The 26,331-nt window shown below is 34.2% G+C and overlaps 3 protein-coding genes across 6 annotated transcripts; 1 reads left to right on the top strand and 2 right to left on the bottom strand.

The window, feature by feature from the left end:
- The first annotated feature begins 7,073 nt into the window (after nucleotides 1-7,073).
- LOC126709420 (auxin-induced protein AUX28-like) lies at nucleotides 7,074-9,972 on the top strand. Its single transcript, XM_050409651.1, has 5 exons — nucleotides 7,074-7,522; nucleotides 8,596-8,819; nucleotides 8,985-9,120; nucleotides 9,343-9,404; nucleotides 9,603-9,972. The coding sequence occupies exons 1-5, from the start codon at nucleotides 7,254-7,256 to the stop codon at nucleotides 9,638-9,640; spliced, it is 729 nt and encodes a 242-aa protein (XP_050265608.1). The 5' UTR covers nucleotides 7,074-7,253; the 3' UTR covers nucleotides 9,641-9,972.
- Nucleotides 9,973-12,263: 2,291 nt separating this feature from the next.
- Nucleotides 12,264-17,809, bottom strand: LOC126709390 (putative uridine kinase C227.14). 4 transcript variants are annotated; one of them, XR_007649379.1, is made up of 13 exons: nucleotides 17,698-17,809; nucleotides 17,181-17,314; nucleotides 17,035-17,078; nucleotides 16,240-16,317; nucleotides 15,819-16,011; nucleotides 15,293-15,323; nucleotides 15,153-15,211; nucleotides 14,893-14,966; nucleotides 14,107-14,193; nucleotides 13,443-13,504; nucleotides 13,318-13,346; nucleotides 13,016-13,196; nucleotides 12,264-12,657 (listed from the first exon to the last, which is right to left on the bottom strand). XR_007649379.1 is itself a non-coding variant. In XM_050409604.1 (12 exons), the coding sequence occupies exons 1-12, from the start codon at nucleotides 17,738-17,740 to the stop codon at nucleotides 13,110-13,112; spliced, it is 921 nt and encodes a 306-aa protein (XP_050265561.1). In that variant the 5' UTR covers nucleotides 17,741-17,809; the 3' UTR covers nucleotides 12,853-13,109. The 4 variants fall into 4 exon arrangements, 1 of the variants encoding a protein (XP_050265561.1); XR_007649378.1 differs by having other exon boundaries at nucleotides 12,264-12,615; XM_050409604.1 differs by lacking the exon at nucleotides 12,264-12,657 and having other exon boundaries at nucleotides 12,853-13,196.
- A 4,927-nt stretch (nucleotides 17,810-22,736) lies between these two features.
- Nucleotides 22,737-23,816, bottom strand: LOC126710140 (serine/threonine-protein phosphatase 7 long form homolog). The gene is made up of 4 exons (XM_050410522.1): nucleotides 23,488-23,816; nucleotides 23,248-23,397; nucleotides 22,790-22,880; nucleotides 22,737-22,745 (listed from the first exon to the last, which is right to left on the bottom strand). The coding sequence occupies exons 1-4, from the start codon at nucleotides 23,814-23,816 to the stop codon at nucleotides 22,737-22,739; spliced, it is 579 nt and encodes a 192-aa protein (XP_050266479.1).
- Between the last annotated feature and the right edge of the window lie 2,515 nt (nucleotides 23,817-26,331).

Below are 26,331 nucleotides of genomic sequence, written 5' to 3'. Positions count from 1 at the left end.
ACATAAATTCAATTATATATACAATTAAACATCTTTACTTAAATTTATTGCTACTAGAGGTTCCTTTTTGAATTTTTTTCAGCTCTAAAAAAAACTTATAAATTTGGTCTAGTTAAGAGCATGCTAATTATGTTTATTTGTACATTAAAAGAAACTTATTTATAAAATTTCACCTGTAATGTGAAATTGGCGATATCTTTTCTTTGTTTTACTGATCATCATCTTCTCATTATATATAATAATATGAATATCCTCTTCTTGATTTATGGTTTCATTTATAATTTCTTTATTGTCTTTCTGACACTTTTTATGCATGAAATCCTTAACTTTCTGATAAAGTTTATGTTAATACCTATGCTACTTTTGGGTTAAAGTGGATGAATTTTTCACTTTGTCATCGAGCACAATGAAAGTGCACTACCAATTGACTATACAGTGCGATTCACAAAAAGGATCGATCCGCTCTCGAAGCATTAAAATGAGATATGGGCAGAAATTAGCGTCAGATTAATTTGCAGCTTAGAAGTTTTACACCTTTATTTAGAGCACAAAGAATCTACAACTTGTTTAACATTTTCTTGACCACTTTCTAATTGAGTTCTCCTAAGCCCTAAATTTGAGACCATTTGACCTATAGTTTTTACATTTATTAATAATCTATATGACCACCGCCCAATAATACAATAGCAATATCTCTGATCAATAATCATTGAACTATTATTTTCTAACACAGAAAAAAAAAAAAAAAAATTGATCATTGGATAATAATCATGATCTCTGACAATTTTGGCTTATTATTTTGTAGTTCTCATTTTATCGTCGGGAAGGGAGTGAGATGGGCATGATGCTAGCTAGAGACCAAAACTCTGATTTTCTTGTATGGAAACCAAATGTCAAAATGTTTATATACATAGGTGATCTTAGTACTCAAAAGTTGCAGATCTTCATTTGAGAAGATCTCTAAGCCTCTGACTAAGTCAGCTAGTAAAGAATACAATACTACTGTGGGAGGTTTTGAAGGAAGTTTTTTAATTTTATTTTGAAACATTAGAAGGATTAATTAATATAATGAATGTGTTTACATACATAGAGAGATTCATATATAGACTTAAGAGTTAAAGAGTAGAAAAATAAAGAAAGGGGAGGGTCATGAGTGGGATGCCCTGCAGCGGCGCACATGGGGTAGGGTTGGAGACCTAGGTGACACACCCAACAATTTCACATGGCCACTTCTTGGGCCCCCACAGGCCACAACCCCCTTACCCATTGAATCTTATCACATGCCTTCTTGCAGTCATGAGGTCCCACTCATTCTCCACCCCACTCCTCTAAAAACCAACTAGCTAGCTGCTCAGGTCCCTAGAGATCGATCACAAGTTCAACTCCTCATAGCTACCATTGTCTGCGTGGGTATATGCGTCTTAGCAATTAAAGAGAGAGAGAGAACCCCAGCTCGAATGAGTTTTGAAGACATGGTAAACTTAGTATGGTTTTATTAAATATTGTTTATTTTTTTTTTACAAACAAGAGTGTCTAAACCTCTTCGAGTATCTAACTATTCTCTTGGGCGTATGTAGTCTCCTCATCTCACACACACCAAGTTATTGTAAGGAAAAATCCCATGAGGATGGCTCTAAGATACTAGCAAGTGATTTCGAATTCAGAATCTCATGAATACAATGAGGCATTAAGAAACATTAAGCCAACCCCTAATATATATTGTCAACAAATCTTTGATATCATAGTTTTGTTGATAATATATATTTATATCATAGTTTTAACTATATGAGTAAAGAATAAAATAATTAAATAACTCATGAATAAATTCAAGCTTGTTCAATAAAAAATTGAATCAAAATTGAATGTTTCAATCTAGTTTGATGATAAACTTGAACTCAACTCGAGTTGAAAATTAAATTAAATGAACAATTTTAAATGCTTAATTTGACTCGCCTCCGCAATATTCCTATCTCTTTGATCCTCAATTCCACTGCAACAAAAATCTATAATGGCTTAAAGAAGGCTGAGAGAATCAAAGGGCGCCGCGCCTAGGGACTTATATGAGAAATTGGTGACTAAAAAATGAAGAGGAAGGATCCGGAGTTTATAGAGCACCCAAATAATGGGTCACGCATGGCTTCTGTGCATGATGGGATACCAAAATATGCTTGAGCTAGCGTCTGATCAAAACATATGAATTTTCTTCTTCTTCTTCTTCCTTTTTATTTTTATTTTTTTATTTTACTTATAAGATTCGTCATGGGAATGGGCAGGCCAACTTTAAAACAACACTCAGATGTAGTAACATCTATGACCATAACAAACGATTTTCACATTCATAGACAGCAAAATATGCTTTTATTCTTGTGTAGGAATTAATAAATGTCACCTCACAGTGTTCGAACGCACTAAATACAAGCTCTTCAAATTTGAGTTTGATTGTATATTGGATTTATTCGATTGTAAAAGACCAAAATAGTATTGAATCCACCCCACAATGGTCGATTCACTAAACATGAGTTATTGTCTTCTATCTCTTTTTCCATTCGCGTATCGTCTTTGCATTGACAAGTGCTTAGCTTAGAAATCCTTGGACGCAATGTTCAATTTTTATTTATTTATTCTTTTCTGATCCTCCAAGTTGGTTTTAATGGGGGCATTTTGCAAAGTGTTGAACGCGGCAACCATGTGTACGTGCAAATTAATATGGGGGCAACGGCGCATGGATCAACACCACACATCATATTTGCATGTCCTAACAACCAACAGTTAAGACCGTGGCTGTCAAATAATTGCACATCATTCTGCTTTTGTTTCCACTTCCCACAAACTCTTTTGGGGAGCAATTTGTAGCATATAGCTAGCATGCAATATATGGGAAACAAGCCAACATACACTTTTAGCATGTTTCTTTAGCACTATGGTGTAAGTCATCCTTGTTATAATTATTTCCTGTGTGTCTAATAAGCATGCATGTAAAAGATCAAAAAGGAAACAAAAGAAAAAGAAAAAAGAAAAGGGCATAATAATCACATTGATGTGTGTAAATTCAGGTTACAAAGATAAAGGCACAACAGTACTGGTCTTTATAGCAAAAACAGTGTTAGATTTTTTTTTTTAGTGTTGCCTAATTCTATGAAAAAAATATATTGTAATTTTGGGGTATGAGCATTGTAATTGGTATTGGTATCATTTGGGTTAAAGATTGAAACTTTTGTAGCTTGTACAAGACTGAAGATCTCAGTTGAGCAAAATCCTATGATCGGTCGAGTGAAATTGGAATTTGGACAGAAAGTCTTGTTAGAGACTCACTTGTGACTTGATCGAGTGAACCCTACTATGGAACAAAAACCGATCTTGCTTTCCATGATTGTTTCCGTAGCTACCTCAACCCTAAACCCTACTTTTAATTTCAACCAAAACTTAACCTTAATCACAACAAAGGAAGACAACTGCAAAAATAGAGAGAACACCTAAAGAGAAAGAGTTCCATAGTCTTCCAGCCTCTTCAATTGAACATCATGGGAGGTAATTTTTGTTCCAGCCTCTTCAACCCTACTTTCTGTATGTTGGACCTTGATCACGAAAACACAAAGACGCCATCAAATCTTTAAGAAGCTTTTGGAGTAGCCGATAGATTGATATACTGTCAACATGCAACGATTATTTGGGAACTGGATCACATAAAATGCACCAAAATGGAAATTTGTTGTTGCTAGCACAAGAATGGATACTGTGTCTATCTACATTTATGAGGTATCATCAAATCTTTAAGAAACTTTTGTAGTAGCCTATAGATTGATCTATTGTCTACAAGCAACGATCGTTTGAGAACTGGATCACATAAAATGTTAAAATGCATCAAAGTGAAAATTTGTTGTTGCTAATGGATACTGTGTCTATCTATATTTAAGAGGTATCATGTGATATTTTGTACCGCAACAACATTTTATAGTAGATTTTCTTTTGGGGGCTTGGCCCTTGGAGTTTTTTTTTACCTTGGAAGTATCTTATACAAGGGTTTTCACTTCGTAAGCAGTTCTTATCTCTCGTGTGATTGTGATTGTATTTATTTATTAATTTGGAAGACTAGAACTTGTGTCATTTAACTACCCTGGATCACAATTGAATTAAGTTATTAAAATTGGTAAAGCTATCGGTCTAAACATAAATTTCAAATTAATGGTACTTAGAGTGCATTTGGATTAGTTTTTTTTTTTTTTTTTTTTTTTTTTTTTTTTTCTATTAGTTTATTAACTTATTTACTTGTGAACAATTTTATAAGGATTCATTTTTTTTATAGGCACAACTTTATTAACTTTAAACAAATAAGGAAATAATCTTTTTAATAAAAAGCTAATCCAAATGAATAAGTCAAAACATTATCCTACATTTTGCTCTTAAAGGAGGAGAGAACGTTGTATGAATTAGAATTAGGTATTTTATTTATATATGTATGTTTGAAAAAAAAAACATGCAAATTAAGCATTGTGAGAGGGGAGAGGGGCTGGGTAAAAATCATGATTTGACAATAATAAATATTAATCAGTTGATTTTTATTTTTTATTTATTTTTATTATAGATACAATAGAATTTGAACTTATAGTATCTGCTATATGATTATTGTTTTTACCATCATGTCAAAACACGTACCAATTGATTTCTTTTCGTATTAGTGGAATTCGTCAATTCAATCACCAAGTCCTTTATTCAAAAAAAAAAAAAACTTTACAAGTTTAACTATATATGGCCGGAACCCACAATCAAGTGAAAGTTATCAAAATCATATGTCCATAGCAATCAAACAAATGTAAATCAGATCAACATTGATCACAAAATGACATACGAATTATGTAGTTCACTGAAACCCTAATGTCAATCTGTTTCTCAATTTTCTTTGTCTATTTATCCTCTGCTTTCACTCCTCAAAGTCCAATAGATGGATGATTTCACTAATAATATGCAAAATCTCCCTTTGCTTAATTTAATTCAACACTACCTCCGGGGTGGATTTTCAACTAGCATGATTGATTCTAGACACATGGATAGGATGAGAACCAATAATTAAGCTACTTTTTTTTTTCCTAAGCACCAAAAAATAACCTTTGTTTCTCTCCTTTTGGCTGGGAAATTATTTGCTAAATTGTTCGAACTAAGTGTGTACTTTTTCATTATTTTTGGGCCATATGTCATGATTTCATCAACTAATCAGAGAAATCAGCGCCAATTCTCTGATTAGTTGATGAAATCATGACATATGGCCCAAAAATAATGAAAAAGTACACACTTAGTAATGCAAATTCCAAACAATATAGCTGCTTGTTATGGACCACGCAAAGTCTAGTTCAAAATTGATAGCGTGATCATCATTAGGGATAACTGATATGGTGCCACAACATGAATTAGATATCACTAAATAAACGTGCCCGTCTCCAAATAAATACAAATGATAAGTTTTGATTGTACTCTAACTACGATAAAAGAATAATTCTAAATATATTTATTAGGGACCATATATATGATTGCTTATATTGCAAACAATCTTCAACAAACATTCTCATGTATAACATGAAGAATCGCCACTGATCAATAATTATTGAGTGTTTTGATTTGATGGTAAAGAGTAATTACTATAAAATAGATATTATAGATTTCAAATTCTATCGTATCAATCAAAATTATAATTATTGGGCTTCTTATGATGCATGGTCCAATTTATAGTTGGTTAAGTAACATTAATATGAAATTATGTGTCTACGAAAACTAATGTTGATACATGTATTTGAATAATAAGTGAAAATATAGGTTCTAGTCAGTTCAACTTATAAAGGACTCAGATTTAAATTCCTCTTACACCAACAAAAAATAATTGATATTTTAATCTAATGGTAAATATGTCATCATGTAGTAGGCTTTATAGGTTTCAAATCCTATAATATCTAAAAATAAAATAAAAAACTTTTTCATAAATTCTGAAAAATAAGGACTAAAAAGCACAGAAAAAAAGAAAAGAAAAAAGAAGAGAGTAAGGAGAGAGATGGTACACCAAAAAGAATTTCCAAGGTGATTCCAAATCTTTTTGAAATCATTTTCTAAAGTCTCCAATGTCCACTTGCTAAGAGATCTTGAGTTATGCATGAGACCTACTGATCCAATGTGGGTCATGGAATTCTAGGCAAATTATATTATATCTATTGGAAAAAAGTAGTGCCTCATATGTGCTTTCCTAATTAGCCCACATTACAAGAACTCCGAAGCACTCATCTCGGTGCTCAGTGAAAAATCACATGTAGGATCTTAAGTCTACAAATTAAAGTGTAAGTTAAAAACCAACTTTTACATAATGCTGGTCTATCATGGTTTGTTCTTATATATTGATTTATTTTACGTAAAAAAAAATGTTCGAAAAAAATTTAATTCTATCTAAAAAAATAAATTTTTTAAAAGCTCTATACCAACCAAATAAGTTGAATAAGCTAAAGAAAATTAATGAAAAAGAGTATTAAATTTTCAAATAAAATAAGTAATAAGTTAAAATTTATTAACATGGTCTCCATTGATATCTCTCCTTTTATTTTTATTTTTTTCAAAATAAAATAAAAGAGCAATAATATGAGAAGGAGAAGGAGAAAGCATTTTAGTTAACATGTGCTGTTTTAAAACAGCTAGCCATTAATAATAATAGCCCTGTATGGTTTGAGAACAAAATTGAAAACCATGCATGTGGATCTAATATTAAAGAAAAAAGAGAAAATGTGGTAGCAAGTAGTAATAGTAAATTAAAAAAAATGAGAAGAGAAGAGAAGAGAAGAGAAGCGAAGCGAAGGCAAGATGAGTGTGTGTGTGTGTCCTCATTCACACATCAATGAACAACCATGTATATTATAGGAAACTAACATCACCCTGTCGTCACCTATCCCAGCAAGGTTGGAAAAATCCAGCTCACACATCCTGCCATGTGTCACCATCACAGTTTCCAAAATGCAAAAGACAGTGCAACCCATCCATGCTTCTATTAATACCCAACAATGCCCAAACACTACCCTTCCTTCCTTCCTTCCTTCTCTCACCTCCCCTATAAGCTAAGAGCTAACGTACCCCAGCCCCCACCCCCACCCCCACTATTATTATCACAAAGAAACAAAGCACTGAATTTTGCTTAGAGAGAGAGAAAATATAAGAAACACACACACACACACACTGTTTCTTCTTCTTCTTTTTTTGTTTTTATATAGAGAGTGAAAAGAAAATTCATGGAAGTTGGGTCCAAGAAGGAGAAGAAGATGGGTTTTGAAGAGACAGAGTTGAGGCTAGGGTTGCCAGGAAATACTGGAGGAAGTGAAGGTGAGGTGGCAAGGAAGAGAGGTTTTTCTCAGACTGATACCACTACTACTGTGGATTTGAAGCTTAATCTTTCTTCAAAGGAAGCTACTGCTGCTGGGATGAATTTGAATGAGAAAGCAAACACCCTTCAGAAAGAGAAGAACCTTCTTGCCACTGATCCAGCCAAGCCTCCAGCTAAGTAAGCTGCTTATATACATTCTTTCTTTGTGATTTTATTCCAAGCTTCTTTGTTTGTTTGTTTGTTTTCTATTTATTTATTTATTTATTTATTTATGCATATATACATGTGCAGTTATGTCATGAATAGGATTAGGTTAAGCATATTTTTACATTGGAGTCTGGGATGAGTTAGAGAAGGAAGAGCTTATACATGATGGGCTTTGAATCTTGAGGAAGGTGGAAATAGAAAAATGAAAATAAAATGAATTTTACGAGCTCAACAAATTTTCGTGACTTTTTTAGGAAGTGATGAATAAACTTCGCTAAAGGCTGTATATATGTAAGTTGTTTCTTTTGAAGTTTGAAAAAAAATTCAAATTCTTTTTAGTATTTTTAAAAGCGATATTTAAGATTTAAATCTCTCTTTCACAAGTCACAATTATTAGATTGTTAAAAATAATTGAGAAAATTTTGTTGTAAATAATCTTCTCATACAGCTTACTTAGAGATACCTCTTTAATTAAGGGAAATATATATTTCTTTTTCATTTTTTTCTTTGTAAGTTTTATGTTTCCTCCCAATTCTCTTTAAGTTAACATTAATCATTTTGCTATCATTTTGGAGGTTATATTCTTTTTTTTCCTCCATAGATTTACATGAAAAAAAAAATAAGGAAAATATATATATACCTCTTTTAAAAAAAAAAAAAATTAAAAGCACAATTTTATTTATTTTTGGGAATATTTTAATCTTTAAAAGGTGAGTTACAAAGATTTCCATTGTGATCTCCACAATAAAATAGTAAAGGTGAGAGTAATGATTAACTATTGAGTAACCAATTCTTTTTATGGGTTTAATGATAACTAAGTAATATAGATCTTGTGCAAAGCACTTTTGAATCTTCTGTAATGGTACCAAGTAATCATTGATACCTCAATGTTCTATAAATCCCGAGAAAATGGAAGAAAAGAAAGAAATAGTTGCTTTCCTCCGTATTTGAACTCCATTAAAGACCTAATTAAAGTTTGTTAATCAAGCCGTAAAAGAAAGCTCAAACGGTATTATATATAGTTTAACCACATGGAAATTTAGGGCACAAGTTGTGGGTTGGCCACCGGTTCGATCTTTCCGAAAGAATATACTGGCTGTCCAAAAGGGCAGCTCCGAGGAGAGTGAGAAGGCTAGTGGCAATGCAGCCTTTGTGAAGGTTAGCGTGGATGGAGCACCTTATCTTCGTAAAGTAGACTTAAAGATGTACCAGAGTTACCAAGAGCTCTCTGATGCCTTAGGAAAAATGTTCAGTTCCTTCACTATTGGTAAGCACATCAAATTCTTCTGTATGTATCATGTATGATATACAAATTTGAATTTTCATGATTTGAGAAAGTTGAATTATCAAGGCATCTTGTCATTAATTTCTTTTCTTTGTCTTTTATTAGAAAGTGCAGAATTTATTGATTAATGGTTTTTAATTGAATAAGGAACTTGTGGATCCCAAGGAATGAAAGATTTCATGAATGAGAGCAAGCTTATGGATCTTTTGAATAGTTCTGATTATGTTCCAACTTATGAAGACAAGGACGGTGACTGGATGCTTGTTGGCGATGTTCCATGGGAGTAAGTTTTTCATTCTTCATTAGCTTATTTGCTTATGCATAGTTTCTAAAACATTACTTATTTTGCCAAGAGTCATGTGGTTTAACTAGTTGATATCTCTTGGTATTCTATTGAAGACATGCAAAATTCAAATCATCCCTCCTCCAATTATTAAATTATCAAAAATCAGTACTTTTAAATAAATATTATGTAATTGTTTTAATTTTCCTCTACTTGAACCAGGATGTTTGTTGATTCATGCAAGCGTGTACGCATAATGAAAGGAACAGAGGCAATTGGACTCGGTTAGTATATATATATCTTTAAAACTAAAAATGTCATGGAAAAGACATACTCTAATTAATCTTAATTTCTTAAAGGGTAGCTCAATTAGTTTACCAAACTTCTTAATTAAATTTGGTCTTGTTTTTTTGGGTGCCACTAAATTGGTTTCTTCTTATGCTTAATTTCCTCATCTCTGATTTGTCATGAATCTGTTTCAGCGCCAAGAGCCATGGAGAAATGCAAGAACAGAAGCTAAACTATAGTAAACTCCACAGCCTGCTCCTTTGATCTGGTAGCAGTCATTGCAAAAACAAAGCAAGGATACCCAAAAGCGCGTAGATGGATTGAGCAGGATTTGTGGGTGTTTGTTTTCTGCATCATTATATATGGTCTGATTATATATTAGTGTGGAAGATATTTGAGTAAGTATTTGTGAACTCAAACAATGATATAACTCTCTTATTAGTATGTGCCAAGGCTTGGCTTGACTTTGTCCTGCTTGTTTATTTAGTATTAATGGCTTGCTCTTATAATAATAAAAAAATTAAAGAATAAGAAGCAGCATAATAATGTGTCTGTTGCCTGTAAGTTCTTGTGTGTTATTTTATTCCTTCAATTATTTATGAAATTCTTTGTGTCATGCATGCTCCTTTTCTTAAAAGTAATTTTGAATTTTATGGGCTATTATTTAATGAGTGTGAGACCACGTATTAATTGGAAGATGTTTCATGGCTATGTTGAAAGAGGGAACAAGATCATGTGCATGTTAATGGAGCATTTATGCATGGCCAATTTTTTTGCTAGCTAAATTTAATATTCCAGACCCATGAAAGAGATTGATGTTTAATACCTAATAATATTCGGGAAATACTATAATGAATATAAAATATAGTAGTAGAAAGGAAATTACCGTAAGCGGAGAAACAAGTGTGTGGGGGGAATGGCACTATCAATATCATGTTATGAATATTTATTCGATTGACCAGTGACATTGGTCCCCTATGTTTATGGCATTAATGGTTGGAACTTTGTCATAGCTAGTACACGCTGCTTGCTGGCACTTGCAATTTGATACTATTTTAATGTATGTATGATTAACTACTTCAAAATTTGGTCCTTTCTTTTTATTTCCTTATCTCAAACTTTGGATCTGAAATTGCTGATCAACTATACATTTCTATTATTCTAAAAATAAAAAAATAAAAATAAAAAACTATACATTTCTATTAATGGAAACTGGTTATAAACTTATAATTTTTTTTTATTTTTTTATTTTTTATATCAACTGGTTATAATATTTTATGTGCTTGTAGAGATATAAAAACAAAATTATTACACAGACAGAGAGAATTTTCTTGTAGAGATCGGATACTGTTGGCTCCATTCTTGTAACTTATGAGATTAATGTGAACATATCCAGAAATAACCCGGGTCTTCTATCACTAACAAGTAATATGATTAGAGAGAAAGACATAGAGGTGTAATATTGTGAAATATACTAAGAAGTATTTTATGGCGTGTCAAGGAGGTGTCCCAGCAACTACAAATGAGCTCTACTTTATGATAATTACCTTTTTACTATCAAGAACATTAATAGACTCCTTTTTTGTGTATAGACGAGATTTTAATCTTAGAGTTAATATTGATGTTTATTATTCATATATTTTCTCTCTCTCTCTCTCTCTCTCTCTCTCATGAAGATGACACCCAATTAGGAATGTTGAGATTAGCATTTTAGGCCAAAAACTAAAATTGTCATATTTTATCTTTCAAGGTCAAGTTGATTTGGTTTGGTTGCTAAATTAGCTTCCTACCCTAGCTCTCTAAAGCTGTTTTGTTCAGGTCATGACTCTTGGGGTTTGCTTGTTCCAGCTAAAAATATCAGCTTATTCTTCTTACTATTAGCTTATGTACAATGTTTAAATTTTCACTTTTTCTAGTTATAATTATAATTTTACAAATTTTAATTTTTAAAAAATAATGAAAATATAATCATCCAAGCACGCACTCTAAGAAGAAAAATGAAATGGGAATAAGGTTTTTTTTTTTTTTTTTAAATGGAGATTGCATTGCCAAGTTAGAAATCTAATGGGACACACTAGAATCAAATGGCTTTCTATTAAGTAAGACTAAAATAGAGTATATAGAATGTAAATTTAGTAAAAGTAAAAACATAGATGAAGGGATTGTAAGATTCAAAGGTCAAGAGATATCAAAAAGAGAGAGCTTTCACTATTTTCGATCAGTAATTTATAAAGATTAAGATAATGAAAATGATGTAAATTATCGAATAAAGTCAATGCGGATGAAGTAAAGAAACACATTAAAAGTGTTATATAATCATAGAATACCTATTAAGTTAAAAGGATATTTTTTATAAAATTGCTATAAGAAATAACATATTTAGTATTCACAAAATAGACAGAAAGATGAGTGTGATTGAAATAAAAATATATGGAAAGATAAGATTCAAGAATCAATATGACAAAATTTGCTTCGCGATAAAGATGACCCTATTGATGACAAGACAGTCGTTAGGCCATGTTTTACTGGCCAATAAAACAAACCAAAGTCTGGCCCAACATCCAGGCTCCCAAACAGGTTTGGGTCTAATGGCAACCCAATCCAGGCCAGCCCACCACGCTAACAAATCTTCTCAACGTATTTGTTGGTCATAGCTTGAATTATCCCTAGCCGCCTAGAGCAGCGCGGAGGACTATGTACAAATTAATGTTTTTCTATTTAGCTTAATAGCTCATAATCATATGCTTAAGTACAACTTTTTAAAGGCTCACTTTTTCCAGGTATATAGTTTGACCCACCATGCTATATGCTAAGAATCTCAAGGTTTAAAGTTAAATCCAACAATAGAATGGAGCTAGTTGAGATTTATAGGATTAGATTAGATAGGATAAGGGTTCTTCTATCATTTAAAACAGACAACATAAAGAACAAAAGAAACTCCCAATCAGTTTTGAGACTAGGAATTGCGCTAAAAGATGGAAAAGTTGGCATATTTACCAACTCTATGAAGGCAAAGAATAGTAAAAAGAAAGCAATAATGAAGGCCTCTAAGGAAGATTCTTTGCTAACAGTTGTGGAATATAATGGACAGCCAACATAATTAATATTGATCATACGGCAGGCAGAAAGCTACTAGTGTAATTGTGGACAGCTCTAAGACACAGTTTAATCAGCAGAATTGAGTTGAGAATTCACTGCCCTCGTGACCTGCATATGAGGCCCTCGTTAGTTGTGCTATGTTACTGTACCCTGCATTCCCACAAGATTAAGCTTTTTGAAACTGCTTCATGTCTATTTTTCTTTTGTACCCAACAACACAACAGCAACAAATGCAACTGTCTCTATCACTATCTCAGCATCTTAATGGATCGGTACTTTCATTTTTCATAGTTAAGGATCATTTGGGAGGACATGAGGGAGAGATTTGCATTAGGATTAATGGAATGTGAAAATTCTCATCAATTTTATACCAGCTTCGAATAGTGCAACATTTAAGCCATCTTTCCACCAAAAAAAGAAAAGAAAAGGATGAAACATGACCAGCTTATTCCATCAATGAATTCGACATATGCACATAACAAAAAGGAAGGCGTGATTAACCTCTTACTTTTATCATCATCTTCCAGTGTGCAATAACTTGATGCAAAACATATGCAACTGGCCTCTCTTAACTTTGGCTATACAACCACTAAGGTTCACTTTCAGAAGTCAACAGATTTTATTACTAAATCTGCATTCTTCTTTGACTTGATTATGAGCTCTGCATTGGGCCGGTCATTGTATTCTATCTGCAGGATGAATTTAGTGTTACATTCAATACATTATAGAGGCACTTTGAAATTGAGATTGATTAAGTAAAAGAATCCACTGAAAATGGAAATTTTAGATTTCAAAAAAAGTGAAGCATACCCGCCATTTAGCAACATCTGGGGGCTTTCCTGTAATAAACATAAAAACACTCAATTGTAAGAGACCATACCTTTCTATTTTCCCTTTTCAACAAATGTAGCTGGTTAAAGTTAAGGAATACATACCTGTTGAAATATGTCTCTTTAGAACTCGTTGCATTGCTGTGTCAATATCAACCTCAATGAACCTTGAAAATAAAAACATAATTTTTTAACATATTCAGTGCTAGCTGTAGTGCAACTACATGCATTTAGATATGTTAAAAGCAGGTATTTTTTTTAATACATATATTATATATAAGTATGTTAAAGTAGCACATGAAAGATGAGGGACCAAGCAGTTGGACCATTTTGTGAGGCATAAGACTCAAGCACTGTCTGTCTCATTTTTCCCATTAACTTGTTAATATTAAGTCTGAATAAAAAATGACAGATTTTCATCAGAATTGAAAATCAAAATGAGGCAACAGCATTATAATCAGTAAGAATGTCAAAACTACTTTGCAGGCTAGTGGCCCAAAATCCAATAGAATTTCAGTTACATGTAAAACCTTTTTTTTTTTTTTTTTTTGAGGAGTTACATGTAAAACTAAAGTATGATAAATCAAACCATATCTGTAAGTGTTTTTTTATATGTACAAGTACATTTGCAAGCATATTAAAGTTCACAGAATTGATTTCCGCCATGTTACACCAAATGAAGTCAGTAGTCTCAAACTGATATATTTTCACATGCAACTACTGGCCAGAAACTAAAATAACCTGTGGCTGTGGAGACTCCAGTCCTTACCACTTCTCATTAAATATAGATGATATCTCTTTCCAAACCCCATCATCCAGTAATAAATAGTTTCCTTCTACTATAACCACTTTGTGCCTGAAAAGACAAAAAATAATTAAGGTTATATTTATGCATTATGGACAATAACCTCCACAAAGGTGAGACTTACAGACTGCTGCAGTTAGTATCATAAGAACTAATCCCTCCAATATGCAAGAGGGAAAAAAATTGGGCTAATGGAATACATAAGCCGAAGTAAAAGGCCAGGGGATACCATACTCAAATAGAGGCTTAAAATCAAGGATATTATAAGCATTAGATTTACAAAGGACAGCTATAAAACAGAGAGAGCCTGAGCTCAATTCAATATGTTCATAAGAGATTTCAAAAATACCATAATAAAGTTTTAAGAAAGCTCACCAATTATGTATAATGTTCTTCTCTAAATTTTCCTATCAGCTGGTTGACATCAATTTTAGCCTCGACAAGGTTTATTGGATTTGCTACTATCAAGATCCATATTTTCAAGACAAATGGTAACAGTTGGCACATATTTCCTATCTTTTACAGCTGATGACAAGTTAATGTTCAAAGCCTTAATAGAACCTAATCCTTATTACTATTCATTCATGTTTCAGGTTTGTTCTGTTTCCCTTCAGTCAGGTTTGTCCAAAAGAATCTCCAAGTTTAATTAGCAATGTCCATAATCACGATAAGTATCTCTTAACCACCTATACCTTATTAAATCAGCAGCTATTTACGAGATTCTTCACATGAAGGACACAAAATACTCACTGAAGGCTCACAAAGATATCATCTTCCACTGGATCTCCAATGCCATGGTCAAATGACGGCACATAAACTGATCCCTGAAGAAATTATCATTTCAGAATGCAATATTAGGAATGCAATTATGACCTTTTCACTCATACACATGCACCCAAAGAGAATTTCCTTATTGTGAAGAGTGAACAAGTTGATGCTCTACTAAACAAACTGTAAATGTTTTCTGTAAACAAATTTATAATAGTTATCAAACACCAATAGCTAATCACCTGATTTCTTATAGTCTGGAGACATGATAGTAGAAGTTCCGGATTAAATGTCCATGGAGCTGATTCATTATTTAGAAAGATCAAAGGTTTTGATTGTTACAAAGCATTAAATCAGTAATTACAAAGTATAGAAACCTTACCTCCCCTTCTTGCATGGGCTTCCTCTGGATTCTACGGTGAAAGAACATTACTCAAGTAAGAAGTTTTTTTTTAATAAGTAATCACTCAAGTAAGAAGAGACCAATAGATTTTCAGTAATAAAAATGTCTGATGTATGACTTTGTGTGTATGACATGAAAAATGAAGGGCGAATAAAATTTTGCATCTTCCTTCACAAATAAAATCCCACAAGGAGAGGCAAGATACATTCTATGAATCAGGTGATTCAAAAGCTTCTTTTGATAAATATGTTCTTAACCAAGCCATGACCTTTTATCCAAAACCTTCATCTTCAGATAGTTTCAAATTCAGATGCACCTTTAGTGTCATAGAAACTGGTAGTTCAAACATGTTAGCATGATTCTCTTTTTCTGGGCTTTCTGATGTTATTTATGTTCTCTTTATATGCTATTTGAATCTATGATGGGGCAGTCCCACAAGGAATGAAAATGCTATGTAACCCATGAAGGGAAAAACATAAAATTAGAATAACGAAAGAAAGGCTACCTCCATTGCATCCAGCTGAGAACGATAAAGATGAAACCCGTCCATGGGAAGAACTGTAGCCACGTCTAGAGCCCTAACTTGGGAATCAAGTGAAGAAGCTTTCAGGGGCCATAATTTGTTGACACGTTGTGCTACTTCAGATGCTAGAGTGCTCTTTCCAGAGCCAGGAGGACCAGCTAAACCCACAATGTGTCTGTATGATATTTTTGGGAATTTGTTAATTACCATCAATTGCAGCCTAGATAGCCAGCTAAACCCAAATTTTTTTTGTTTTTCATGAAGCCATAGTAAGGTAGTCTAGAGTACTTGAGTATATACCACCTAGCAGCATTCATTTATATAAAACACTAAAATTTCATAGGTTTTTTTTTTATAATTAAATCTCACAGTTTCTTCTGCTGATTCACACACTAGAACTTACTTCAAATTGGGATTCGATGCTACCGCTGCTGGAAGAAGAAGACGTTTGGCTAAATCATCATATATTTCATCAATACACCTTGAAGAAATAGAAGCAACAGTTACTATAGGTAATCAACAAAGAAGAGTCACTTCTGTGCATCAGATAAATAACTTCCATCACACATTTAGCATGAAATAACTTCTTTTTTCCTACGTATTTTTATTGGTAAGTTACACATGCATTTCGTGAGTTTTAAACCCATGATTCACGAACTCATCTTCAATCCAGTTCTAACAAGGGTGTTAGAATTGTTGTTAAATAATTTTTTTTTTTTTGATAAGTAATAAACTTTATTGATATAAAAAAAGGACACCCTAGTACACAGGGAGTGTACAGGGTTCAACAATCAAGAATAAAAATTACAAGAATCAAGAAAAATGAAAAGAGAAGAGAATGATTGGTCTTGCAAAACAGACAGCCAATCCAAGGGTGTAAGAATTGTTGTTAAATAAATTTTTTTTTTTATAAGTAGAATTATGGTTAAATGCTTAATTCATCATTTCCTAATAGTTTAAGTTTTTGGGACTATTATATATAATCCCTCATGGTTTCAGTAAAGATGGTCTCGAGTTTGAGGGGAAGCCTAGGCCCACGCTTGAAGGGAGCATTAGAATTATGGTTAAATGATCACATTCACCTTTCCTAAACGCTTGAGCCCTAGGACAATCAGTAATTTATCAAAGGAGATGAAACGCCATTTAAGCTAGAGCTCATGGCTGGGCATGAAGTAAGTTCCAGCACTTAAACCCATACCTGCCCTCCACTACAGAAATTTCTTTCTTTTGACTGCATAAAACCTGAATAAAAGGAACACAAAATATCGATATAGAATGACAGTACAAAGAATGAAAGATTCCCAAGATTCCAACTCTAAAAAAATATCAGGAATGGAACCAAACCTTCACACTGTTGCCCTTCCCAATCAGAATTCCAGTTTGAGCTAAAAAAGGTGAGGCTTTTACTCTAATTGGTGAGATGGACACTATACATTGATTCCATAAAGGAAGTTTAACCCTTTTAAGCAGCAATGACTCTGCAAACAAATAAATTATTTTACTCATAAGACATTAACAATCATCACTCCAAATTTCATAAGCATGATTTATTTAAATAAATAAATAAAATGCTTTAAAGATTGCAAAGTGGGTTCGGCAACTTGCTGAGGATACCCGCATAAAAACATTACACGATATGATAACTAAGTTGTCATGTGCATATCAATCAAAAATCATAGTATATCCGAAGTGGGTTTGGAACAAAATCATGGATAGAGTTCAATCGAGTCTGATTAGCGGAATTGCGTTGAGTTTGATTTACATGAGAAAGAATCGAATTATATAAATTGGGTTGAGTTTTTCATATCATATCATGTATGCAATTGATAACAATTACTGAATTGAGACAAAGAAAGGGGACCTGAAAAAGCTCCGGATGTTGTCAGAGACAAGGAGACCACCATCGCAGAAAAACAAAAGAAAATTTTTCGAAAAGTAGAACTGTTTAGGATTTAGGGGGTGAAAATCGGTAATTACCCATGAAAAACAATCTAAATAGTTAGTAGGGTCGGTTTACAAACTATATGTATTTTTAGCAACTCAAGCCTTAAAGGCTCGATTTTGGGCCCCTAAATCGAGCCTCTAAGACACAGTTTAGGTAGTTTGATGTGGCAAAAATCCACGCGGCGTCTACGTGGAACTTGAGTTTCTGAGACTCGAGTTCCACGTAGATGCCACGTGGACGCCACTATGCTTTAAACTCAAGTCTCTGAGACTCGGTTTACTAAAAGTGAAACCAAGTCTTAGAGGCTCGAGTTTCAAAGCCCTATGCTTCTGGCAATGGTCATGTCTGGTTGTCTGGTCATGTCAAATGCTTTGTCTGTTTTGAGACATATTCAGAGAATATATTAGACTAGCACAAGCAACAAAAACTTCTCTCAGACCATTTTGAACCAGTTTTGTCTATTTAGGAACGTACTCAATGAATATTAGACTAACAATAAAAAACTCTCACACTACTCTCAGATGTAGAGAATATTTTGACTGAACACAACTCTCACACCTTTAGCAACTTGAATCACAGAACCTCAACAACTCTCACACCTTCAGCAACTTCAATCACAGAACCTCTCTCAACAACTCTCACAGAAACTCATAAACTCTCATACATATTTAGCAGCAAAACATTGCTCCTCTCACTCTCATACAATCTCAGCAGTACATTTGCACATCATCATGTCAGGTAAGAGTCTCCTCACTCTCTAATTAGTTGTTTAGTGTATATAGCTGCTTTAGAAAGTGTTGCTTGCATTGAATTTGTCATGCCATTTCCTAATAAAATATTTGTTTGTATTAGGCAAATATATTTGTTTCTTGATAAGATATTTGTTTGTATTAAAATATGTATATTTGTTTCCTTATAAAAAATATGTATATATATTTATATTTATATTAATATTTATATTTATACAACTATATAATTAAATATTTATATATACATATTTTTATTTATATATTTATACAACTATATAATTAAATAATTAAATATTTATATAAATATATTTATATTTATATATTTATACAACTATGTATATAAATACTTATATAAATATTGTGGGGTCCAATAGTTTATGGGTCCGGCCCACACGTAAATGGGAGGCCCACCGGTCTTAAACTGAAGGAGGCCAGGGCCCAAGCTCGAAACTAGGAAACATAAAAAAAGTAGCCCGAAGACATAGCCGAGGAAGGTTTCGTCCTCGGCAGGTCCAAAACCTCATGGATAGAAATGGAATATGAGTAAGCTGGAAAGATCAGAAAATATCCTGGTGAAGTTGTCTTTAATACCCTTCCCTGACATGACACTGCCCCTAACAAAGCCAGGATCTTAGGCTTTATGGATCATCTCCAGCAATTTTTGGATTAGACTGATGGGACAGATATCTGTCCAGGAGAGATCGACCCTACACGTGGACGGAGGACAACGAACGTAAGCTAGTATAAAAGAGAATGTTATGTGACCAAAGGGGGGGGCATCTAGCTTCTAGAGAAAGACTTGATGAAAGAGAATGCCTGGATAATATATGCCGGACAACACATAAAAACCCTCCGACGGGTAACCGGGGACAGCACCATCGTTCCTCGGACATGATCCGAGGAGCCAAATCCTCTTAGATACCAGATTGAAGGGCCTGAATATCCAGCCCAAAGCTCTTTCTCATATTGGTTCATCTATAGTCCGGTCCGAAATGTCACCCTGTGATCCAACGCTGGCCTTTCAAGCCCACTCTCTACAAATATTATTGTGAGGGACTTTCCGTGTGCGAGCCCAACATCGTTGTTGGGCCGTTAAAGATTTTGTGCCCTTACAAATATATTTATATAAATATTTAAATATTTAATTATATAGTTGTATAAATAGGCTAAATATAAATATATTTATATAAATATATTAGAGAAAGATACAGGAATCCACTAATAATTCATCCACATAGAAATATGGAGTAGACATGCATAGGTTCCAAATATGGAGGGAGATTTTCTTCTTTTTCTCTCTTATTCAATCTTGCACACAAATGCTTCTACCCAGTAATGGATATGTGAATCCAATTTATAGAATTTGGCATGAATAATTGCGTATAAAACAGTAAGAGAGATAACTTTGGTTTATATATTAAGTGGACCTGGCGGCTGGCTACTTCGCCCATTGTGGACAAATTTTTAAAAATTTAAAAACTTAGGCATATAGTTCGAAAGCTGTTAAAAGATGCCGAGTCTATCAAAATATGACAAGTTGATGATTTTTTGTTCATAGCTTTTTCTCCATCTATATATAATGAATTTTGCAGTGAAAATTATTTCATTGAAAAGTAGGCATATAGGACTTCAAAACAAATATAATTTGATTCAATGGTGATTTTAAATAAGTGAAATGCGACCGTTTGAAATTGGCACAACTATATTATCTTCAATATTTTCACTTGAGTAAAATGTTCTTGTTCCTATGCAAATTTTTAGGTTGTGAATTCTCATTTGTAGAAAATGTAAACAACCTATACAAGGCACAATAACAACAACTTTTTGGTCAGAGAGGGCAGTCACGAAATGAAGATCTTGAAGCCTTTCTCTTACTTAATTTAGAAACAAAAAATAAAATAAAAAACTTGGGAAAAAAAAATAAAAAAACTCATCTATGTGCCGTGATCCAAAAAAACAAGTTATTAGAATTCTTGACAACACCTTAAGCCTTAAACCTTTAGTAGTTAAATCCCTAGAGTTGTTTTTCCTTTCAAGATTTAGTGTTTTACCTTAGATACCAAATCTTGTGCTGCATAATTAGGCTTTATCATTATTGCTTTAGATTTCGAAGTTATTTGCTTCCTTTCTCCATAATTTGGATGAAATTTGAGTTTGTATATCACATCTGGTATATTTGATTGTATATTAATGTCTTGATTTTGAAATTAGATGATATGTCTAATTTGATTGATCATGATCATATTCACATTAGTGTTTTTTTTTTTTTTTTTTTTTTTTTGTCTGATGAACCCTGCTCTATGTTATTTCATTAATAGTAGTGTAATAGGGTATTGCATTAATTTAAAATTACTTGAATGATGTTGTTACATAATTGCACTCATTCATTTGTACATCCTCATGACTTTTGTTGTTTGGTTTGATATTTTTATTTATATTTTTGTTAGACCTGAGTTTAAATTTTGTAATGGGGGTGAGTTTTGTCTTTAGTTTTTTTATTTGTTTGAGTATGAAATTATAATGATTGAGTGTGTTTGTATGTAATGTGGGGTGAGTATATGCAATTGTTACACTTTTAGAAGTTGTGATTTTTGTACTTTAAGTAGATAGAAAAGGTTTTGTAATTGATGTTAAATGAAAGAGATCAAATATGTCACTAACATAAATTTACTTGGCTCTCTATTAGGTTCACAATCTTTGAAGAATATTGATATAAATGTATACTTCGGTGGACCCCTTGAAAATCCTGAAGGGATTGACGGATTCTCATTTAGAGGGGAGGGTATCGAATGCTACTACATGATGTTACGTCGTAAGTTGAAGACGTTGACTGATTTGAAGAGGAAAATAATGGACGAATTGAAATTGAACCCTGCTTGGTATGACATCAAGATTATTTATCGTTACCCACAAGAAGTCCTTCATGAATGGATAAATTACGGGTATATGGCGATTAAAGAAGATAAACATGTAAGGATGATATTTAATAGGATCCAAAAAATACCCCAAGTAAATGCTATTGAGTTGTATGTAAGTTTGGAGGCGGGTGTAGACAACACTACTGAGGTGGTGCAACAAACAACTACGGCTTTACAATTTACAGCCCTAGATGATGGATGCAGTACAATGGGAGGGTATGCAATGGGAGGTTATACGCTCCCATCTCAAGATTATGTTGCGAATACTGGTGAAACCTTCTATTCTCAAGAGACACATTTAGAGGAGGAAGACGAAGACGAAGACGAAGATCATGCTGCGAATGATGGTGAAAATATTGATGATATGGATCAGTACGAAGAGAAGATTGAGCAAGGCGACTTTGAGAACGATATGGATGAGCATGAAGTCGTTCCTAATTTTGAAGAGGAAAATATGGAGTACCATGATGAAGGTGATGCCGATGATGATGATATTGGTGTCCAGCATGATACAGATACGACCACTGGCTACAGACCTCCTGCAAACTCATTCTACGCAAATATTTGGGAAGATATGGTTGATCCTTCACGTCTTCAGATACCATTTATTTGTACTTGAGAAGATGGGATGCATTTTTGTAAAGGGTTGACTTTTGCAAATAAAGATGCGGTGAAGCGTGCATTGATAATATACGCAGCAAAGGATAATAGAAATTTCTCCATCCAAAGGTCGACCACAACTCAATTGTACGCCGCATGCGTTGACGACAACTGCAAGTGGTACGTTGGGGCATACATGAAGCCTAAATTCAACGGTTTATGGATGGTCACGTCTTATGTGGGTCCACACAGTTGTATACCCTTTGGGCTGCGAAGAGACGGTAAAATGATGGATTCTAATTTTGTTGCATCAGAAATTGTGGGAAGATTGCGACAAAAGCACACTGCTCCTATTGATGAGTTTTGGGAGATCATACGTACTAAGTATGATTATGAGCTTTCTTACTATAAAGTATGGCACGCAAAACAAAAGGCAATTGCTAAGATTTTTGGGGATTGGGAGGAGTCTTACCAAAGGTTGCAAAAGTTGTTGTTGGCATACTTGGATCAGGATTCGGGTACCCAGTACAGCTATCACACCAGTACAGCTATCACACCATACGGCCCTCCCTGCAATGCACCACGGCGGGAGGTCGTCAAAATGAGCTTCATATGGCTGCCACACCATCTACAACAGCAAAAAAAGAAGTACACAACACATTAGGGAACAATGTTTATATTTCAAAGTTTACCAAACCTATATGGACATTCGTAAAAGCGTAAAATAAGGCATTTTCATACCTGGTCTGGCAACATGGAAGCTAGTTGCTCGCGATACCTGTCCCTGAAGATGTGGGCGGGCCTATTTTTCTTATTTGGGACCCACAACCACCTACAATCAAGAAGAAGGGATCAATATCTAGAACTTTCCTACTAAGATAATTCCAATGTTAAAACTATAATGTAATCACATATAAGTACTGAGATAATCTTAAAGATATTAAACTAATTAATAATATCACTAGAATAAGAAACGGCCCTTTTAAAAAACAAAGCACAGACTAGCTATATTGACAGTCACAAAATTATAGTAGATTAACATAATCATATACATTGAACCTCGGTTTAAAATATTGTTATGTTGACATAAAAAATTGCTAGAAGCCTTTAAAATCAATAAATAAAATCAAGTTACATGATTGTGGGGTTGGTAATGATCACATAACAGTATGTTATAGCAGTATGAGGTAGAGACTTACTTCAGGGATAGTGGACCACGTACTGGAGGACCATAAGCACCCACTGGTGGGCCACGCTCAACTGTCGGGCACAAATAGGGGAACCTGGCCCATGCCCAGTACTGGAGCAATAGTAAGCACCTACCAATCTGACTGATGTCCTCGTTTGCCCTGCATAGCTCTCGATATAACCATGCAAGGCAAGCACTTCCCCAACTGCACCTTCGTGGGTTGTGAAGGTCTTCCAACTGCTGCACCTACATTAGATGCACCCTATCGCCGGATTTGTCCATGAATATTGTGTCCCCCAATAGCGCTAGGATGTAGCATCGTGCATACTTATGCAACTGATCCTCTTCAGCATTAGGCGGCAATGGATTAGTAACTTCTTCCAAAAGCCGGTTGATGAGAATCCTCTGCCCATCAAGTTGCTTATGGTTGTCTTGATTTACAGGTCGAAAGCCAAGGAAGTCCCGGCACACATCCACCCAAGTTTCTTGTGTGCTCCCTATTATAGCGTCACCATCAACAGGAATCCCGAGAAGAACCTCCACATCCTGCAATGTGATGGTGACCTCACCATGTGGCATGTGAAAGGTGCAAGTCTCAGGCCGCCATCGCTCCACTAAGGCCGTTATCAGGCCATTGTCAATCTCTCTACCCGGGACCCAGAGGAGTCCCTCCAAACCAACTGTGTTGATGATGTTCCTCACTCAGTCGTCCACCATTGGAGGTTGCTTGGAGAACTCTGAACTACGGCTACGGCAGGTAATGGACCCTGGATCCTGCACATAACAAAACCATGGATTAATATATGACAGCAAATACATGTACATTGTATGAATTAAATGCACGTGCACAAGTAAATATTTAGTGTTGTGTTTTACCCGCCCATTCCAAATAGCTTCGGACCGATAAGACTCAAGATAGAGACAGCGTGGAACTAAGATGAGCAATGCTTAAGAAATAGTAGTAGTGGATCCATTTGCCAATGTAACACAAGGAAGATTATTAAAATACTTAAGGTCAAAAAGCAAACCAGAGGTAGCAATCATGTGATCTGTGACTCTTTAGATTTGTAGGTGGCGAGAGAAGTAATGGGAATAACTATCTAAATAGAGTAGAAATGGAAGTTGATGCTGCAGAATTAGGTAGTTGTGCAGACACTAAGAGACTATATTGTTCCTTTGAAAGACACTAGGTGGCGGTGCTCTTCCTTAGAAATAGATACTACTCTAGTAGTTGATGTTGGTGTAAGTGACTGAAGTATTCTCCTCCTCTTGAAGACTAACTTGATGAGCAGGGGGATTACCATGCTGATTCCAACAAAAGCCTACAGTATGATTCACAAAGACTTCATCCTCAATAATGTCCTTATCCCCCTTGTTCCTGATCTCCATGACCACCTCTAGAAAATATACCATCGGATATAATGATGGAAAAAGTGGATTTCTCACTAGATGATGGAATAATTAAATTGGTGTAAGGAGGTATGTCTTAGTTGATTGATGACTTCACCTAGAAAGGGAAGTTGAAGTTCCTTACTTCCCAAACCTGTTCCAACCCAAGTTGTGCAGTGGGTAAAAATACTAGACTGCTTCTTTTCTTAGACTCCATACTATTCCACAAACCACTCCTAATCTGCACATCTTTAACTCTCCTATAAGCATGCTTAGGATTCCTAGTACCATCAGTCGAATAATTGAACTTCTTTCTCCCAAGTAGAAAGACATCAATTACTTGGGCCTGTTGTGTATACTTCTATGATACGAATTGAAGCAATAGAAAGTATATCATAAGGAAATAAAAAAATGTGTTGTATACTAGCATTCAATTCCACACTGACTCTCAAATCAAAACAAATAATTCAAAACCATGCAGAAAAATTGTGGGCCCGTAGGTACACTAGAAACTGAAAATACTGACCCAAATGGGAAAATGTAACACTATCAAGTGAAACCCAACCAACAAATGCTAAAAACTGAACTTCTGATTTATCACAACTTCACCACCTTCTTTTTCACATAATCTTCTAGCACTATTCACCAAAATAACTCATCGAACCAACAAGTGTCAATTGGGAATTAACCAAGGAAAATTCTAAAACTACTACAAATTTTACTACATAAAACTTACAAACTGATGTGGAAATGAATGTGATTTGTGGCTTCAACCACCTAATAAAATAAAGTTTTTTTTGTGATTGATGACATACCAATTTGTAAGCTCTATGTAGTATCCCAAGCATCACTTGTTAACCAATTATGGGCATAACACCTTAGAATAATCAATCGCATACTGTGATAAAGGGGATCAAGACATACTGAAGCCTCATAACAACCAATTGCATGCTTGTGATGAGAAAAACCGTACACACAGGAATGAAGGAGGCTAATTAAGCCATAACATACCAAATAGGCACCCTCAGATGGAGATCATGTGAGTTCTAGGTGGTCGGTGAAAATTCTAGATGCAATCATGGTCATGGTAAGGACTGGGACTGCATGCTTACAACTGGGAACATTGCCTATGTTGGGCAATGCTATCTGGTGTTACCGGTATTAGGCGAATCAACCCATGACTTGGTCTTCGAAGTCAAGCTGTTGGCTAAATCGTTCTATGCTTGGGTATGGTCGCCAAGTATCTTCCTGAAGGTTTGTACTAACCTACAGCTATTGAACAATATAGCAATCTGTTCTAATTTGAACAGTTTTAGACAATAATCAAGTAGTCAATAAGAGAGCCAAAAAGCAACCCACATTGGACGTGTATTTTCTTGAATTCATTTCTGGACTTCTTTTGTATCATGTAGTGTTGTTTTTTTTTTATTGTAAATGTCATGCACCTTTATATATTTACCTTATCTTTGCCAAGAAGCCTTGTAGTGATATACTATAATTTATACAACTTTTTGAAGTTTCTAGACAAATTAACTTGGAATATCTTGCCCTTGTTCTGTAGATCTTGATGATCCACTAAAGACTACTGATCAAACTAAGGGGTGTAGGCCTAATAGTATGTTCTCTTCCAGTATATGCATTTGTTCATGAATATAAGCATCTACCATGTTAGTGTGTAACCCAAAGCATGGATTTTAAATATTGC

The sequence above is a fragment of the Quercus robur genome, chromosome 12, assembly GCF_932294415.1.
Source record: "Quercus robur chromosome 12, dhQueRobu3.1, whole genome shotgun sequence".
NCBI lineage: Eukaryota > Viridiplantae > Streptophyta > Magnoliopsida > Fagales > Fagaceae > Quercus > Quercus robur.
Note: the sequence above shows the minus strand (reverse complement) of the source record. Positions and strands in the feature narration are given on the sequence as shown.

What these genes read in the sequence shown, in the direction of transcription:
- LOC126709420 (XM_050409651.1), top strand. Translation starts at nt 7,254, where the DNA reads ATGGAAGTTGGGTCCAAGAAGGAGAAGAAGATGGGTTTTGAAGAGACA. An exon ending in GTTCAGTTCCTTCACTATTG is followed by an intron (nt 8,820 to 8,984) that starts GTAAGCACATCA and finishes TAATTGAATAAG; the next exon opens with GAACTTGTGGATCCCAAGGA. An exon ending in AACAGAGGCAATTGGACTCG is followed by an intron (nt 9,405 to 9,602) that starts GTTAGTATATAT and finishes AATCTGTTTCAG; the next exon opens with CGCCAAGAGCCATGGAGAAA.
- LOC126709390 (XM_050409604.1), bottom strand. Translation starts at nt 17,740, where the DNA reads ATGGTGGTCTCCTTGTCTCTGACAACATCCGGAGCTTTTTCAG. An exon ending in GGAAGGGCAACAGTGTGAAG is followed by an intron (nt 17,079 to 17,180) that starts GTTTGGTTCCAT and finishes CCTTTTATTCAG; the next exon opens with GTTTTATGCAGTCAAAAGAA. An exon ending in TCTATATTTAATGAGAAGTG is followed by an intron (nt 13,505 to 14,106) that starts GTAAGGACTGGA and finishes TTTATTTTCAAG; the next exon opens with GTTCATTGAGGTTGATATTG.
- LOC126710140 (XM_050410522.1), bottom strand. Translation starts at nt 23,816, where the DNA reads ATGCCACATGGTGAGGTCACCATCACATTGCAGGATGTGGAGGTTCTT. An exon ending in GGCGATAGGGTGCATCTAAT is followed by an intron (nt 23,398 to 23,487) that starts GTAGGTGCAGCA and finishes AGAGCTATGCAG; the next exon opens with GGCAAACGAGGACATCAGTC. An exon ending in CGTGGTCCACTATCCCTGAA is followed by an intron (nt 22,881 to 23,247) that starts GTAAGTCTCTAC and finishes TCTTGATTGTAG; the next exon opens with GTGGTTGTGGGTCCCAAATA.